This window comes from Dermacentor variabilis, chromosome 11, assembly GCF_050947875.1.
Source record: "Dermacentor variabilis isolate Ectoservices chromosome 11, ASM5094787v1, whole genome shotgun sequence".
Taxonomy (NCBI): domain Eukaryota; kingdom Metazoa; phylum Arthropoda; class Arachnida; order Ixodida; family Ixodidae; genus Dermacentor; species Dermacentor variabilis.
The window spans coordinates 6,036,227-6,052,134 of record NC_134578.1 but is presented as its reverse complement, the minus strand read 5'-3'; the positions used below and the strand labels follow the sequence as shown (position 1 = coordinate 6,052,134).

Here is a 15,908-nt window from a genome sequence, read left to right as displayed (position 1 = left end):
TGAATCAAACGCTTTCTCGTAATCAATGAAAGCTATATATAAAGGTTGGTTATATTCCGCCCATTTTTCTATCACCTGATTGATAGTGTGAATGTGGTCTATTGTTGAGTAGCCTTTACGGAATCTCGCCTGGTCCTATGGTCGATGGAAGTCTAAGGTGTTCCTGATTCTATTTGCAATTACCTTAGTAAATACTTTGTAGGCAACGGACAGTAAGCTGATCGGTCTATAATTCTTCAAGTGTTTGGCGTCCCCTTTCTTATGGATTAGGATTATGTTAGCGTTTTTCCAAGATTCCGGTACGCTCGAAGTCATAAGGCATTGCGTTTACAGGGTGACCAGTTTCTCTAGAACAATCTGCCCACCATCCTTCAACAAATCTGCTGTTACCTGATCCTCCCCAGCTGCCTTCCCCCTTTGTATAGCTCCCAAGGCTTTCTTTACTTCTTCCGGCGTTACCTGTGGGATTTCGAATTCCTCTAGACTATTCTCTCTTCCATTATCGTCGTGGGTGCCACTGGTACTGTATCAATCTCTATAGAACTCCTCAGCCACTTGAACAATCTCATCCATATTAGTAATGATATTGCCGGCTTTGTCTCTTAACGCATTCATCTGATTCTTGCCAATTCCTAGTTTCTTCTTCACTGCTTTTAGGCTTTCTCCATTCCTGAGAGCATGTTCAATTCTGTCCATATTATACTTCCTTATGTCAGCTGTCTTACACTTGTTGATTAACTTCGAAAGTTCTGCCAGTTCTATTATAGCTGTAGGGTTAGAAGCTTTCATACATTGGCGTTTCTTGATCAGATCTTTCGTCTCCTGCGATAGCTTACTGGCATCCTGTCTAACGGATTTACCAGCGACTTCTATGCACACTCCTTAATGATGCCTACAAGATTGTCGTTCATATCTTCAACACTAATGTCACCTTCCTGAGTTAAAGCCGAATACCTGTTCTGTAGCTTGATCTGGAATTCCTCTATTTTCCCTCTTACCACTAACTCATTGATTGGCTTCTGATGTACCAGTTTCTTCCGTTCCCTCCTCAGGTCTAGGCTAATTCTAGTTCTTACCATCCTATGGTCACTACAGCGCACCTTGCTGAGCACATCCGCATCTTTTATGATGCCAGGGTTAGCGCAGAGTATGAAGTCTATTTCATTTCTAGTCTCGCCGTTCAGGCTCCTCCACGTCCACTTTCGGCTATCCCGCTTGCGGAAGAAGGTATGTATTATCCGCATATTATTCTGTTCCACAAACTCTACTAATAACTCTCTCCTGCTATTCCTAGCGCCTATGCCATATTGCCCTACTGCCTTGTCTCCAGCCTGCTTCTTGCCTACCTTCGCATTGAAGTCGCCCATCAGTATAGTGTATTTTGTTTTGACTTTACCCATCGCCGATTCCACGTCTTCGTAGAAGCTTTCGACTTCCTGGTCATCATGACTGGATAAAGGGCGTAGACCTGTACAACCTTCATTAAGTTTCACAAGACCTGCCACCCTCTCGTTAATGCTATAGAATTCCTGTATGTTACCAGCTATATTCTTATTAATCAGGAATCCGACTCCTAGTTCTCGTCTCTCCGCTAAGCCCCGGTAGCACAGGACGTGCCCGCTTTTTAGCACTGCATATGCTTCTTTTGGCCTCCTAACTTCACTGAGCCCTATTATATCCCATTTACTGCCCTCTAATTCCTCCGATAGCACTGCCAGACTCGCCTCACTAGATAACGTTCTAGCGTTAAACGTTGCCAGGTTCATATTCCAATGGCGGCCTGGCCTGTCCGGAGCCAGGGATTCTTAGCACCCTCTGCTGCGTCGCAGGTCTGACCGCCGCCGTGGTCAGTTGCTTCGCAGCTGCTGGAGACTGAGGGCCGGGGTTTGATTGTTGTGTTCATATAGGAGGTTTTGGCCTAGTGCTGCACCAGGGTGGCCAATCCTGCTCTGGTGAGGAAGTGCGTTACCGGTTCTGGTCACCGGGATCAGGCCACACTCCAGGCCTGTTTATGCAATTTTATCAACGCGCGGATTTTTTTTAATGCGGTGGAAAATTGCGCGGCACCGGGGTTCGAACCACGGACCTCTTGCACGCGAGGCGGGTGTTCTGCCTCTACGCCACCGCTGCAACGCTTCTTTTAAGCAAAGTTTTGAATATTTTTATTTTATATGTTATTCTCTCGTTTACTGTTATTCCGTTTTGTATTTAGCTGTGATTCTGGAATAGCAGATGCAGAACAGTCGCTAAACTTGCCACACCATCGCACTTCCATTTCAACGGGACATAGTTTGCGTTTTGTCCACAGCGCATGTATTTCCGTGCACGACTTTCTTTCCTTAGTATTCAGTGGTCAGTCTCAACCAAGGCTAACTACCTCAGTTTGGTATCCTTACCGAACTATGGCAGCCGTAGCTCGGTATTCAATCGCGCGTCATCGTGTTCGGCACACCAGCCGAACCACTGCGGCGGGCATGAAGTGCCGGCTGCTGCCAACTCGATTCACTGCTGTACCGCTCGTATTCTGTGGGCGAGGATAATAAGAACAGCAGGGCTCGAGTTTTGGTTATAGTTATACAACCACAGGAAGCGAATAGACGACGAAACCACGGACAACACATGGGAACTTAACTCTTATTAAAAAGAATGAAATATAGGAATAACGAAAGAAAAGGAAAATCCGAGGACACCTAAACACTTCTTATGATTTCTCAATGCGAAAGCATCAATGTCCAATTTAATGCCGCTGAGTGGTCGTTCGAGTTATGAGTTCCTCGCTGGCAGTTAAGCCAGAGCGCGGATGCGCTTGGCGTATTTTGATTTGGTTTTAACCCGAGGTGCCGTTGCAGGTGCAGGTGCAGGCGAGAGTTTGCGGGTACAAGGAACAAAAACAGGCTTCCGTGAGCGAGGGTGATTTGGCGTCGCAGCGATGCCCTCTCCCCTCACAGAACATCTTGACGCGCTACTGCGGCAGCAGTAGGTGTTCCCTTTTAGTCCGCTCTGCTCCGTCGAGGCGCGCCTGTGACGTGGCATCGCAGCCAAAGGGGAATTTAGGTGCGGTTACTCTGCTACAGACGCCGGACGCCGCGGCTTCTTCACTCAATGAGCTATTTGACGTGTTCGCATAAAAAAGAAGAAAAAATGTCGTGGGGACGCAACATTCAAATGGGGAGGGATTACCAGCGCAGCTATATATTTAGGCTGCATACATGAGCTGCACATGAACTGCATAAAGTATGAAATCATTATATATATATATATATATATATATATATATATATATATATATATATATATTGTAAGCACTATTATATATATATATATATATATATATATATTCAGACGGCACCACACTACGCCGGCACCTCCGACGCACGTGACGTTATAACCACAGAACCGCAGGCCACGTGCACAGGCGCCGTCGCCACTTTTTCCCCCTCTCATCATTCGTCAAACAGGATTTAAAACGAATAAAGCGTATGAAGGCCAACTTGCTACACTAAGTGCACTTTATCTCTATTTCTCTCTCTCTCTCTCTCTCTCTCTCTCTCTCTCTCTCTATATATATATATATATATATATATATATATATATATATATATATATATATATATATATATATATATATATATATATATATATATATATATATGCAAGCTGGCCAGTGTAAGCCCCTGGGAACGGCCCGGTATTGCAACATCTCCGAGATCGGCCTCCACGTGCCGTGACACGCACGTAAGCCGGCCAGGGAACAGCCGCACGCGTTCTTCTGGGTACGCATGCGGAGTGCAAGAGGTAAGCAGCTTCGCTATAAAAAAGAAAATTAACGTGGACGGCAAGACGACGCGCCGCATGTGGGAGCCGAGCCGGCATCTTCCGTATTGACGAACATGAAATCCGAACCCCTGGATTTCTCTTATCCTCCTCGCGCATTGCATATGTATATACACATGTGTCTATATATATGTGTGCATATCTATATTGGTCTCAACTTTGACAACCTTGACTCCACGAGGCAGTGTATGAGAGCTCGTGATCAGTTGCAGTTGTACCAGAGGCCTGCGGTCAAAATGATCCGTTCCACGTCCGCCGCAATGGCCTCGACAGGGACGCGTGTTTTCCACCCACATCGTACAATGAACGTTTCATACCACTCGATTCCTTCCAAACATGCTCTACATGCATGCAAGACTGTCACGTGGCTGTCTACTCTACAAGAGAGACTAGAGACTATAGTCAGTGGCGCTGGCCATTACTCCAAGCACTACAGATGTGGTACTTGTACACAAATACACAAGAAAATAGATGGAGGATGGCAGCCGTGATAGCTCAACAACAAAACACTGCACGGGTAATGCGCAAGACGTGGGTTCGGCTCGCATCGGCGGCATTTTGTATTTTTGTCCATTTTAATTTCCCTTACTATTTCCTCATTTCAATTTAAAAAAAAATCAGTTTTCCCTGCGCTTTTCCTAACTCATTATCTATTGGCTTCATGCGCTTGCGTGTTCCAGCTATTTGTCTCGCAATAGCAGGTTGTCGGGCAATTCTTGATTTCGCGCAAACCTTGGTAATGACATTGGGAACGCATTGCCAAACGGCTGAAATTTGATCCATACTGCAGGCCGTGCAAGACCTGTTCTGCTGAAACGATAAAGGCACAGGTTTCGCCCAGACAGCACTCGATTCAATTTAAAAGGAGTGCGTTAAGATATTTGAACGCACTCCGGCGTTCGCCCACGCCTTGCAGCAAACTCCTGTTTGCTCGTGAGAGCTGTTTTATAACAAACGATTAAACCCGCGGCCTTATAAAGTAAGAAAACGAAAACATAGCTTTTCTTTCTGTAACATGAATGAAAGCATATGAACTGTATACAAGCGACGCATACGAAACAACCAATATGCCTCCTATTGAAGTGTTCGTTTTAAGATTGTGCAGACGAGACAATTGCACGAAGCGCAACGTATTACATGGCGGATTGCGACTTATCTGCGCTAGTTTAATTCGACAGCGTGTGTAAGAGCGATGCCTCTAATGTTCATAGATGACGTTCAGATAGAGTTCAAGTGTAATCAGTGTAAGGAGAATAAAATACCCAACCATTTGCCGTGCGGTGCTGCTGTACCGCGAGCCTTAATTTTTAAGTATGCCCCTTCGCAAAATTTTCTGCAAACATTTCTTTCGCGCAGAACTTCAATGAGAAACCGCCCACGTGCAGATGGTGCGCGTGGGCTGTTGCGCGACGTGGTATCGCTCTCCTTCCAGCTTCAAAAAAAAAAAAAAGGATAATGCAATTACCTGAATGCGCGTCCCTTACCTCTTGACCTGGTTGGCCTCCTTATAATTTATGCGAGGCAAGCTTTGAAATATCAGGCTACGTAGTGATTAAAATTGGAATTGCGTTTTGCTCGAGTAAACCACGTGCATGCGTGTCATATAGCGCAGTTTATTTTTTTGTGTAGGAGAGTTTCATTGTGCCGTCGACGATCGCATTGTGTTCAATTAGGACGGCCCGTCGAAAACAAGACGTCGTCTGCAATGACACAGGCTTGTGCTTTTTTGTTACATTTTTTTCCGAATTGGTAGAGCAAAGCGCAATGTTTACGAGAGCACGTTCACATATATGGGAGGCGAATGTCTTGCGCCGTAACACAATCTGTTGTTGATCCTCTGTGCCTACGCTGCGTCGTGCTACCTGGGCTTTACTGTAGGACAAAAGCCGCCAGGGATGCCACATGCTCGTAATTTCGATCCCATGGGGTCATCATACGCAAAAAAATCGAATACGCGTGGCTGTCCGCGCGTTTGTATCCTTTTCCCGTGAGTTGCCCTTGCGCGCGCGCAAAAGAAAGAGCGCACGGGGACAATGAGTCAGCCATTTTTATTACTTCTTTCGGTATTGGATGGCACTTCGTTTCGAAACAGTGCGGCGACTTCGTTTCTATAGTGCTTTTAACACATGTCACCGCATGTGGGAGGACTTGAAGAGATGTTCACGCGGTTCGCGAAAAGAAAGTTGTAAAACATGAATTTTCCAGCCACCTGTTCCACGAGGCATCTTTCTGAATAAATGTTTGAGAAGTTGTCAGACAAACACGTGGATTAATTGAATCACGAACAGATACATTAAATTATTCGCGGTTGGTTAATTAATTGAGTGAGTGACTAAATCGTTGATATGAGCTTAACGTTTAACACAGTAGTGAGGGTCCCGGAATTACGACAGACTCTTTTGAATTCTTTAAGGTAATAAAATGAAATGAAATGAAATTATAATTAAGCAGGTGTTTCAGCATTACCACATAGCCCCCGAGTTAGTGTACAAGAAATTTGACATCAGTAAAGGCCACGTGGTGTTCCGTATATTCACTTATCTCTTAGGGGTGTCGGGCTCTATGTTGCGCAACACAGACAAATAAGCAGTCAATGAGTTGATAAGGGGTGACGAGGGGTTATGTGGGTCTCATCACGATTGATAATGGTTGGACGTGGATTGATAAGGTTTCATAGAGCAATAAGGGCTTATAATGGTCGCAGCAATTCTGATAAGGTTGATAGGGTCGGATCATGGCCGATAAGGTTGATAAGGACAGATAATGGTTGATAACGATTGCCTCGTTTGCGATAAGGTTGATACCAACCAATAAGAGTTGAAAGGTTCGGATCGAGTTCGATAAGGTTGATTATAACCGATAAGAGTTGTTAAACCGGTCGTTTCACAAAGTAATTCCTGCGTTTTACATGTATTTCTATGGGGATATCGGAATTGGCATCGAGCTAAAGTTTCCTCTTAAGGCTAAGGATGTTATTCTTCGGACGAACCAGCAGCCGTGAGGGCGTTTTTACTGTGCAAGGAACATGAGGAGACGGTAAATTTCTCCACGTAGACGGAGATGCTGGCTTCGAGGTTTACGTACTAAGTGCATCTAACCATGGCGTCAAAATGTTTTTTGTTTTTACGATTTTAAATGCCACTTGTTAAGGACCGACTTGAAAAGCGATTGGGACTCTGCGTTGTCTTTTGGTCTGGGAAGGATGTAGATGTGGGTAACCTCCTGCCTCAGTTGAAGATCGTATGACACCCCCCCCCCCCCCTTACCGCCTATCACGCACCGGAAGAAATAGGCACAAGCGTTCCGGTTTTGCCGCCCAGTTTTTATCGGGGATAAAAGAACGCTTTAGGAAGAAGTTTGGAGGATGAGAGAGTTTCAAGGTGCTAACATGACAACATTTTCGCAAGGATTCCGCCGTAAAGGTGACTTCACCGAGGGACGAAAGAAAAGGTAAAGGCAGGGAGATTTATCAGGACAAAAAAATCCGGTTGGCTACCCTCGCTGCAGGGGAGGGGGCGGATGTATAAAGTTAAGAAAAAGAAAGACACGCACAGAACAAATGCACACGGCAGTGTGGCCATTTTAGCGATTTTGTCGCGAGATTTATTTTATTTTTTAATTAAATTATGGGGTTTAACGTGGCAAAACCGCTTTGTGATTATGAGGCACGCCGTAGTGGAGGACTCCGGAAATTTTGTCCACCTCGGGTTCTTTAACGTGCACCTAAATCTAATTACCACAGGTGTTTTCGCATTTCGTCCTCAACGAAATGCGGCCGCCGTGGCCGGGATTCGATCCCGCGACCTCGTGCTCAGCAGCCCAACACCATAGCCACTGAGCAACCACGCTGGGTTATTTTATTTTTATTCGAAGATACTATCAGTCCAATATTAGACCTATATATAGGAGTGGTCAACAGAAATAACAATCCAGCATATCGCTACATATATACAATATCACGTTGGGACAATAATACAACAAAATAACGCATTATTGGTTCAATAAAGTAACACTATACAAAATGCAAACTGGCAATACAGTGCAATATATGAGAAGAACACTGTAGTACATCAATAAATGAAAGTAACATTAGCACTTCAATCCACTAAAACAAAATCAAATGTTATTCTTGGAAGCAGTGTGGCCCAAGGGTTGCAAATAAATCGCGAGTTTCAGTATTTACAATGTGATAAGGAAGACTGTTCCATTCGTGCGCCGTCGACGAAATAATACTGCTTGTTATGCGGGTAATTTGCATAATTTCTTCATCAGTGTAGATACCCTTGTCTACTAATACCAGATCATTCATTATGCAGTTACACAGGATAAGTATGTTTTCTTTCTTCTCTGAATAAGGAGCGACTTTCTTGTCTGTTTAGCGGCAGACTATTCTATTTAGTGACCGGCGACTTTTTCTTAGCGACACGAAATAACAATTTGGGATGTTTTAGCGACTCCGAAGTTATGAAACTTACTTCAAAAATGACTTTTAGGACGCACCTTATTATTTAGAAACTACAAGTAAGGACCCTAAATTGCCTGTACCGTGCGTGGGCTCTGTGACCAAGATGAAGCAATGGTTGTCTTCACGCCGAGCTTGTGCATGCTTTCCAGTGAAGCACGGTGGTCTTAAGATGCCTCACATTAGACTCACAGAACGGGTTTTCTTTCTAATTTTTTTTTCTACAAAACCAATTTGAATGGGTCTTAACGGTGCAGGTTCTGCAGTTTCACCAAAAATGTTGAATTGCCGAACATTCGCAACCGCAGCAGTAAATTATTTAACAAATGTAACTGCACTGAAGTGTATGGTGATATTATGAACACAGCAGATGCATAATAACTTGTTCGAGAAAGGCGTACCTGTGCGAGCGACTGGGCTCGTTCACAAGAGGATGAACGCACGCTTTCGTTTCTCATAACTTCCGAACGAATGAATGCTGCATGAAGCTTTCACATGGATCGAGGGGCAGAAGCGCATTGTTTGACCTACCACGGTCAGTCTGGAGCACGAGTCTGGTGTCTGGTATACACCAGAATGAGGTCCACGCTAAGAAAATCGCGTTACCTGTGCTTTTTTATCTACTTAGCTGTCTAACCTAACAATCTGAAAGTAAACGCAATATTTCAGCTTGCTTCATCTGTTGTTGTGTAGATATCAGTAAATTAAAAGCCCTACACACCCTGCCGGTAAATTTAATGTTTACTTTTCACTTGCACAGACACTAAACAAAGATAAGACGCTTCGCTAGCTGATTTACGCCATATTATTTATGTTATAGTGTTATAGGCCAAAAGGCCTACGTTATTTAAAAATTCACTCGACAGCTTTAACAACAATTTTAGCGACCTTAAGGCAATATTTGCTGAAATTTAGCGAATTCTTATGTCGCAGTTTAGCGAAATGTAGAAAAGAATGGCAATACTGGCACATGGTCAGTGCTATTCGCAGCACAAGATAATACTTGCCAGTTGTCAGCACTAACGTCAATTGTGCAGGTTTGCCGTCAGTAAGAATTGCTACAATGCATTCATCGCGTTCTCCTGCAACGGCTTGCGAGGTTGATATTCTAAATGACTTGTTCCTTCAATTGTCTGTTATCAATGTGAGTTAGCATAGTCCCAAGCTATCACCCCTGAACACTGAATCGAAGGCAGTCACACAAAACGCGTTTTTTAAAGAATGCGGCTTATGTTTTCAGGGTAGGATATGCTCACTTTCCAAACTCTGAAGCATATTTATACACTAGAGAAGCTAAAGGAGTTAGTGGCAACTCTTGTTGCGGGAATAACTGCTTAGCTCACACGTATTTTTTATTGCGATAACAATTACATGGACACTCCAGGCGCATTTACATCGTCATTGTCTGTGTCGCTGTTATGATCCGTATAAAGTCCACGTACGATGGTCATGTGTCGCATGCTCTATGAGCCAGTGAAAGTGTACGAGGGTGAGCCGTCGACGACGGCTCGATCTTGCGCGCGCAAGGGAGGAAGACGGGGAGGAAGCGTGGCGCCTTCCATCGCACGTAAGGCGCAGTGGTGGGGGGTGGCATTCTGCGTCGGCGGCGGCTGTGTATGGCGTGGCCGAGCGCGACCGAGTGGGCCCTAACTTGAAAGCGATCTGCGATGGGGACAGAGTGCCTCGAATGCTGATAGATGCATGTGCGCTGTGTTTTCACCGCTTAGTTCGTGTTGAAGTGAGAGGCAGCACGAAGGTCGATTGGCTCGCTACTGCTGCCGAGTTTCCTCACGTCAGCGTTTTGACAGCAAATGCCCACGGTTATCGAGTGAGAAGTTTTCACGTTTGCTCGTTCACGCGTAACACTATACTTGTTAGTTTATTTAGTAAGCGAATGTTGATAAGGTTATACGGCCAATAAAACTGCTATTCTTACTTCGCACAGCTGCTAATAATTTGCTGTCGCAATCGACAATTCGCCTTTTCGGCGAAATTGCGACTTCTTTAGGTCTGTAGTACTGCTCAGAAAAATCTTTCTGGATAAAAAATGATTTGGAGCTGATATGGCAGGCGCTCTCAAGACATGAAAGGCAGCTTTCTCATATCATTGAGAAAAAGAGAGATGCAATAACAGATAAATGACAGTAAAGTCAGAGAAAGGGTAGGGGGTAATAATTGTTGCGTTTAATGGAAATGTAGAAATGAAAAATCCGAGGACACCCACGCAGTTCTGATGAGTTGTGAATGCGAAAGGCTTAACGTCCAATTGAACGCCGCTGAGCAGTCCTTCCAATTCTGCGCTGCGAGTAATGTACCATAGCGGTACGTGCTGCCCGAGCCGTATGCCACCGTTACCCTGCGCGACGGGAGGCCAAGGAACTAGCAGCGATCACCAAGGCCGGCAGGCGGCACACGCTGCCCGACCCCGCTAATATACAGGAATACTAGAGCCCGCAAGCAGCAGCAGCAGCAGCAGCCTGCGGCACTGCCCCCTGCTCTCACGCAACACATGGCGCGCTAATGTTGCGGCAGGTGTTCCCGTTCTGCTCCGTCGAGGCGCGTTTGGGACATTTTGGGACGTGGGGTCGCAGCCAATGGGACTTTAGGTGTTATTTCGCTGCTACAGACTACAGATGCCAGCTTTTTGCCCAAGGGGCAATTTGACGCTTTCGCATCAATAAGGTCAATGAAAATGGACGAAAATACAACTTGGTGGAGGTATAACTCACAACTTTCGTATTACGGGTGCGATGTCGCGATCCTCGCGTGTACTCCGTTAGGTGTGTGCGTGTACAAGGTTAGCTCCGAGAGAGGCTCTGTCTAAAGGACAGCGCCTCTCTCGGAGAAGGCGGCACATGTGGAACATCCTTCTAACTGCAGGCATCTCGCAGCACGTGAAAGCTCGCGCAAGTATTCGCGAAGAGAGAATGCCGCTCGTGCATTTCCGCATACCGCGCAAAGAATCAGTAGTTAATGAGTGGGATGCACGAAAATTTAAGCAGTTACTGACAGCCTATTTTCAGAACTAATGCTACTTTACTGATACCTCTGCCATGCCTTACGTATACATTCACTATGTCTTTAACGCCTTTATCATTTTCGCTCCTGACATGTTTATTTGTTACATCCTTTTTTTTCTTGTTGCTGTTTTCATCACTACTGTGATCACTTATGTACATGTTCAGCCCTTACATAATACGCCGCAAGGGACCTTTTCATGGAGAATAAGTTATGATGATAATAATGATACCCCTAGCAGCTTGCTTAGCTTTCTGTAGTTCTAAAATTGTTTCGCTTCTCCTTGTCCCCAATCCTTCGTCACCGCAGCAGTCCCGTCAATTGCGGAACGGGCGTGACACGGGCCACTATGCGAAACGTCCATGGGCCGCTTCCGGTGCCAGCCGTGGTCTTGCTCGTGTGCTGGCTGCTCGTGGCGGGCGCTGCCTCGGCGTCCTCTACGGAGCGCCGTGACGACGCAGACGAGCTGCTGTCCTCGGCGGTCCGCGTTGCTGGCGGAGACGCTGTGGACACGCTGACCACGCTCGATTGCCACCGGCGCGAGTACTCGTTCCGGGCAGCACGTACCGACGCCAATGGGAACCGCTGCTGGGACGACGTCACCGCCATGTCCTGCTGGGGACGATGCGACTCCGGAGAGGTCAGTGCTGCAGCTGCCCCGAAACGTCAATACCTGCATTTTTTAGTCTGTGCTGTTGCACCTATATGATTGCGATAGTCCTCTTGGTGTCTTATAGTGCCAGTGGTCAGAAAGCAAAAGACGTGCAGATGCGATTGGCCTCCGAGCATCTGTCCATCCGGCCTTCCGTTCGTCAGTTCGTTGATCTACACACCCTGCTCTGCTTTCTTCTCGATTCACGTTACAAGCGCCGGGGACACAAACATTCCAGCCACCGCAAACACTACGCGCGCGTGGTGGATGGAGCGCTTGTGTCCCCCGTACTAGCAACGTGAACCGAAAATGCAGCAATTGCAGAATTTCCAGCTCTGATTCATACCTGCAGTGCATGCTCCTTCTCTCTCTACCTGCCTTGCCTTCCGCGCACCGCTACGCCGCCATGAGCTCGCGCGCCACATATGGACTGACTTTGCATGTACAGAGTGTAGCATGCAAAGAGAAAAAAGTCGCAATTTCGTCCGAAAGGAGAAGCATCGATTCCGATAGCAAATTATTAGACATGTATACGAAATAAGGACAGTAGGTTTATCGGCTGTATAAGCTTGTAGATATTCGCGTACTAATCAAATTAACAAGCATAGGGTTAGACGTGTACAAGCCAACATGGACACATCTCACTCGATGACCGCGGAGACTCGCTGGAAGAACTCTGGTGTGAGGAAGCGCGGCTGCAGAGGCGAGCGAAGCGATCTTCGTGCTGTCTCTACCTACAGCGCGAACGGAACGGTGAGAACACAGCGCACACGAAGCTATAAGCCGTCGGCGCACCTAGACTCTGTAGCCATCGCAGATCGCTTTCATAGGGCCCCGCGGCCTTGATTGGCCACGCTATACGCAGTCGCCGCTGGAGTAAAAGAAATTCTAGCAGAAAATCCTTTGGCAATTGTCTATGCGTAAGCATTGTGCCACTTGCTCATCTCCACGCAGCCCGGTGTCATTATCAATGTTATGAAACTGATTCGACCAGTGTAAACGACAGGGCTGCGGCGACACGAACGGCTGAGTACAGCGGCGCCAGGTGAATTGATGCAAACAAACTACTGCAGGTGGGGGCGCCAGCAGCGCTGATGACGTTCCGATCATCGTATGCCGTCATCGCTCTTTAGCGCCTTGTCTATCCTCGTTGAACCTTTATCAACCGTCAACTGTGCACCAGCGGCGGCTGCGTATGGCGCGGCCACGCGGGCCCCATCTTGGAAGCGATCCGCGATGAGGACACAGGGCGCCGAGTGCTGATAGCTTTGTGTGCAGTGTGTCTTTGCCGCTTAGTGCGCGTTGAAATGAGACGCGGGCGCAGTATCTTGTAAGTGATCTGCGATGGGGACAGAATGCGCCGAGTCCTGGTAGCTTCGTATGCGCTGCGTTCTCGCCGATTAGTTCATGTTGAAGCGAGAGGCAGCGCGAAGGTATTTGCTCGCCACTGCGGGCCCTACAGGTATCTTTAAGGCAATCGTCTTACGTGGCGGACGGACACACTGACGGGTTTCCTTGTTGGGTAGGCATAGAAATACTTATGCATTTAAAAGTCCTATATCCCTCTATGCCTTGCGCGCGATGGAAGACGGCGCTCTCCCTCCAAGCCTTCCTCCCTTGTGCGGCGAGGTCGAGCCACTGCCCTCGGCTCATCCTAGCAAGCCTTCACGCGCACTGAAAACATACGGCGCGGACATGATGTTAGCGCTCTTGGACTTGATACGGAACACCACGGCGACAGCATAGACGGCAAAGGCGGCGGAAATGCTCCTGAAATGTCCGTATAATTGCTATCGCAATAAAAAGAAAGCTGCGCCGTTGTATAATTTTTTTCCTTATGGAAACAGCCTTTCTCACTCGCGCCCTACCTGTACATCTGCTTTTCCTTTCACTGCTCTCTTATTTGCATCGCCTGTTCTGTGCGCCATGCTAAGTTAGAAAATTTGCATTTAGGATCACCTGCTCCGGAAGCTGTAGGCTTCGGTTGCGTACGTATACAGATGGTCTGTGCGCAACACGTTCAATAAATCACGGCAGGACAGGCCAGAAGAAAACAACTGTTTAATGGAACCCCCTTTATACGAGTATACGTTGCTTGCGTCCACAAGGAAACGCTGGAGCTTTTCAGGTGGTTAGTGCGACGTACGTCACCTCTCTCCCTACTTCTTAACTATGCCTCCTCCTTAAAGGTTGAGTTACTGTTCCAGCTCAGCAAACACAATCAATTAAATAATTAACAGAATGTTGACTTCAACATCGCGAATGTACGTGCGCGGTCTTTAGTTGCTGCGCCTATGCTTTCACCTCGACGGCAAGCCCATCTCCATTACACTGTAAAATAATTTACACCCCTGAAAGTGAAAAAGGGTGTAAATTTGTCTTTAACTCACACCCTTAGGGTTTCAGTTATATAAATCACACCCCAAGCGTGTGAGTTAGACACATTTACACCCTTTTTCACTTTTAAGGGTGTAAATTATTTTACAGTGTAGCTTCTGTAACACAATGCGCACTATCCTTTCCCTGTTTTTTCTCTCCTTGCTTTCTCTCAGTCTCTCGCCGTGCGAGCCGTTATTCCCTTTGATGCTCTATATGCATGTCGTGCATGCTGTATAAGCTTGGTAAGATATGCGCTGCCGTAAAGAGGAAAAAGGAGCCGGTAAAAGGCAGAAAAGAACAGATATTTGTACAGTGAAGCACAATAAGAACAACAGTTTTACTGACTGTCGTATGGGTGTGGTTTATAAAATTCCCCTTAGCTGCAGCCAGTTCTACATAGGGCAAACGGGACGGTGTATCAATCAGAGGCTAATGGAGCATAAAAGGTCGTTGACCGGTGGATCGCCTACTAATCTTTCCCTACATTGCCAAGATTGTAACTGCACGTCAGAGTTAGATGAATGCGCGATATTGTACAGACATAAGAATGAAGATACGCGTCTTATGGTAGATGCATGGCATATCTATAATGGTGTAAGTGCGTGCGTGAGTCAGCCTTTGATTACTTTGCATAAGGAAGAGATTAAAGCGCTCGTTATCCGGGGGGAGGGGGACGGCAGCCTCAACCTAACCTTAAGGTTGAGACGCTCGCGACCTACCACGAGGTTACAGAGCACTACAGATTAGTGCGTCGGAAATATCCACTCCCGGATAGGTCCCTCACGTCCGCAGAGGCAGTCACCTGGCGCCGCCTGCAAGCCAAGAACCACATGTCTCCCAGATGGAGATACCCCACGCAAACGGGAAATCCGGAGGACCAATTCTGCAGATTCTGCGATAAAATAGGAACCCTAAGGCATATCCTATGGGAGTGCAGCTACTCCCCTAGATATAATTTATTCAAGGACGAAGAAACATGGGAGACCGCGCTTCATAGCGAAGACCCGGCGGCACAGGTCAACATTGTCCGTCTGGCAGCCGAAGCGGCAAACCGCTGCGTCTACTAACACCTGCCCTTTAAGCAGGAGACACACGATCCGATTTCGCGTCCGATCCGACGTGCGGCGCGCCGGAACGACGTCATATCCGGCTGCTTTAGCCGCGTCGGATCAGAGGCGAAACCGGACCGTGTGTCTCCTGCTTTAGGGTGGGCTCTCTGGACGCCTACGAGCGGTACCGGAGCTCCGGTGTCACCCATTACGGACAATAAAAGTTTTCTCACTCACTCACTCAAGTGCCCTAACAGTTATCTCTCACGTAGACCGGCACATGTACCCGACTGACACGTGGTGATACCATTCCTGAGCTTGCGCAGATGAGTTTTGTGTCTTCTTTCTTTTCTCGCCTCAGTGCTCCCTTCAGTTGATAGTCGGCGTTCGTGTTGTCCACTTCTCTACTCTTGTGTCCTCTCTGCACGCCTCACCTCTTTTTTGCATAAGGAATCCTTACCAACTAGCTCAGCTTTCTGTTGTTCTAAGCTCCAGATTCATCTCCTTTTGTGAC

The 15,908-nt window shown here is 46.8% G+C and overlaps 1 protein-coding gene across 1 annotated transcript in view; it reads left to right on the top strand.

The window, feature by feature from the left end:
• Positions 1–15,908, top strand: part of LOC142564822 (thyrostimulin beta-5 subunit-like) — a 75,004-nt gene that overhangs the window by 35,705 nt on the left and 23,391 nt on the right. Inside the window, exon 2 of the mRNA XM_075675995.1 lies at positions 11,624–11,954. Within this exon, the coding sequence (XP_075532110.1) occupies positions 11,664–11,954 (291 nt within the window). The 5' untranslated portion in view covers positions 11,624–11,663. The remainder of the gene's footprint in view (positions 1–11,623; positions 11,955–15,908) is intronic.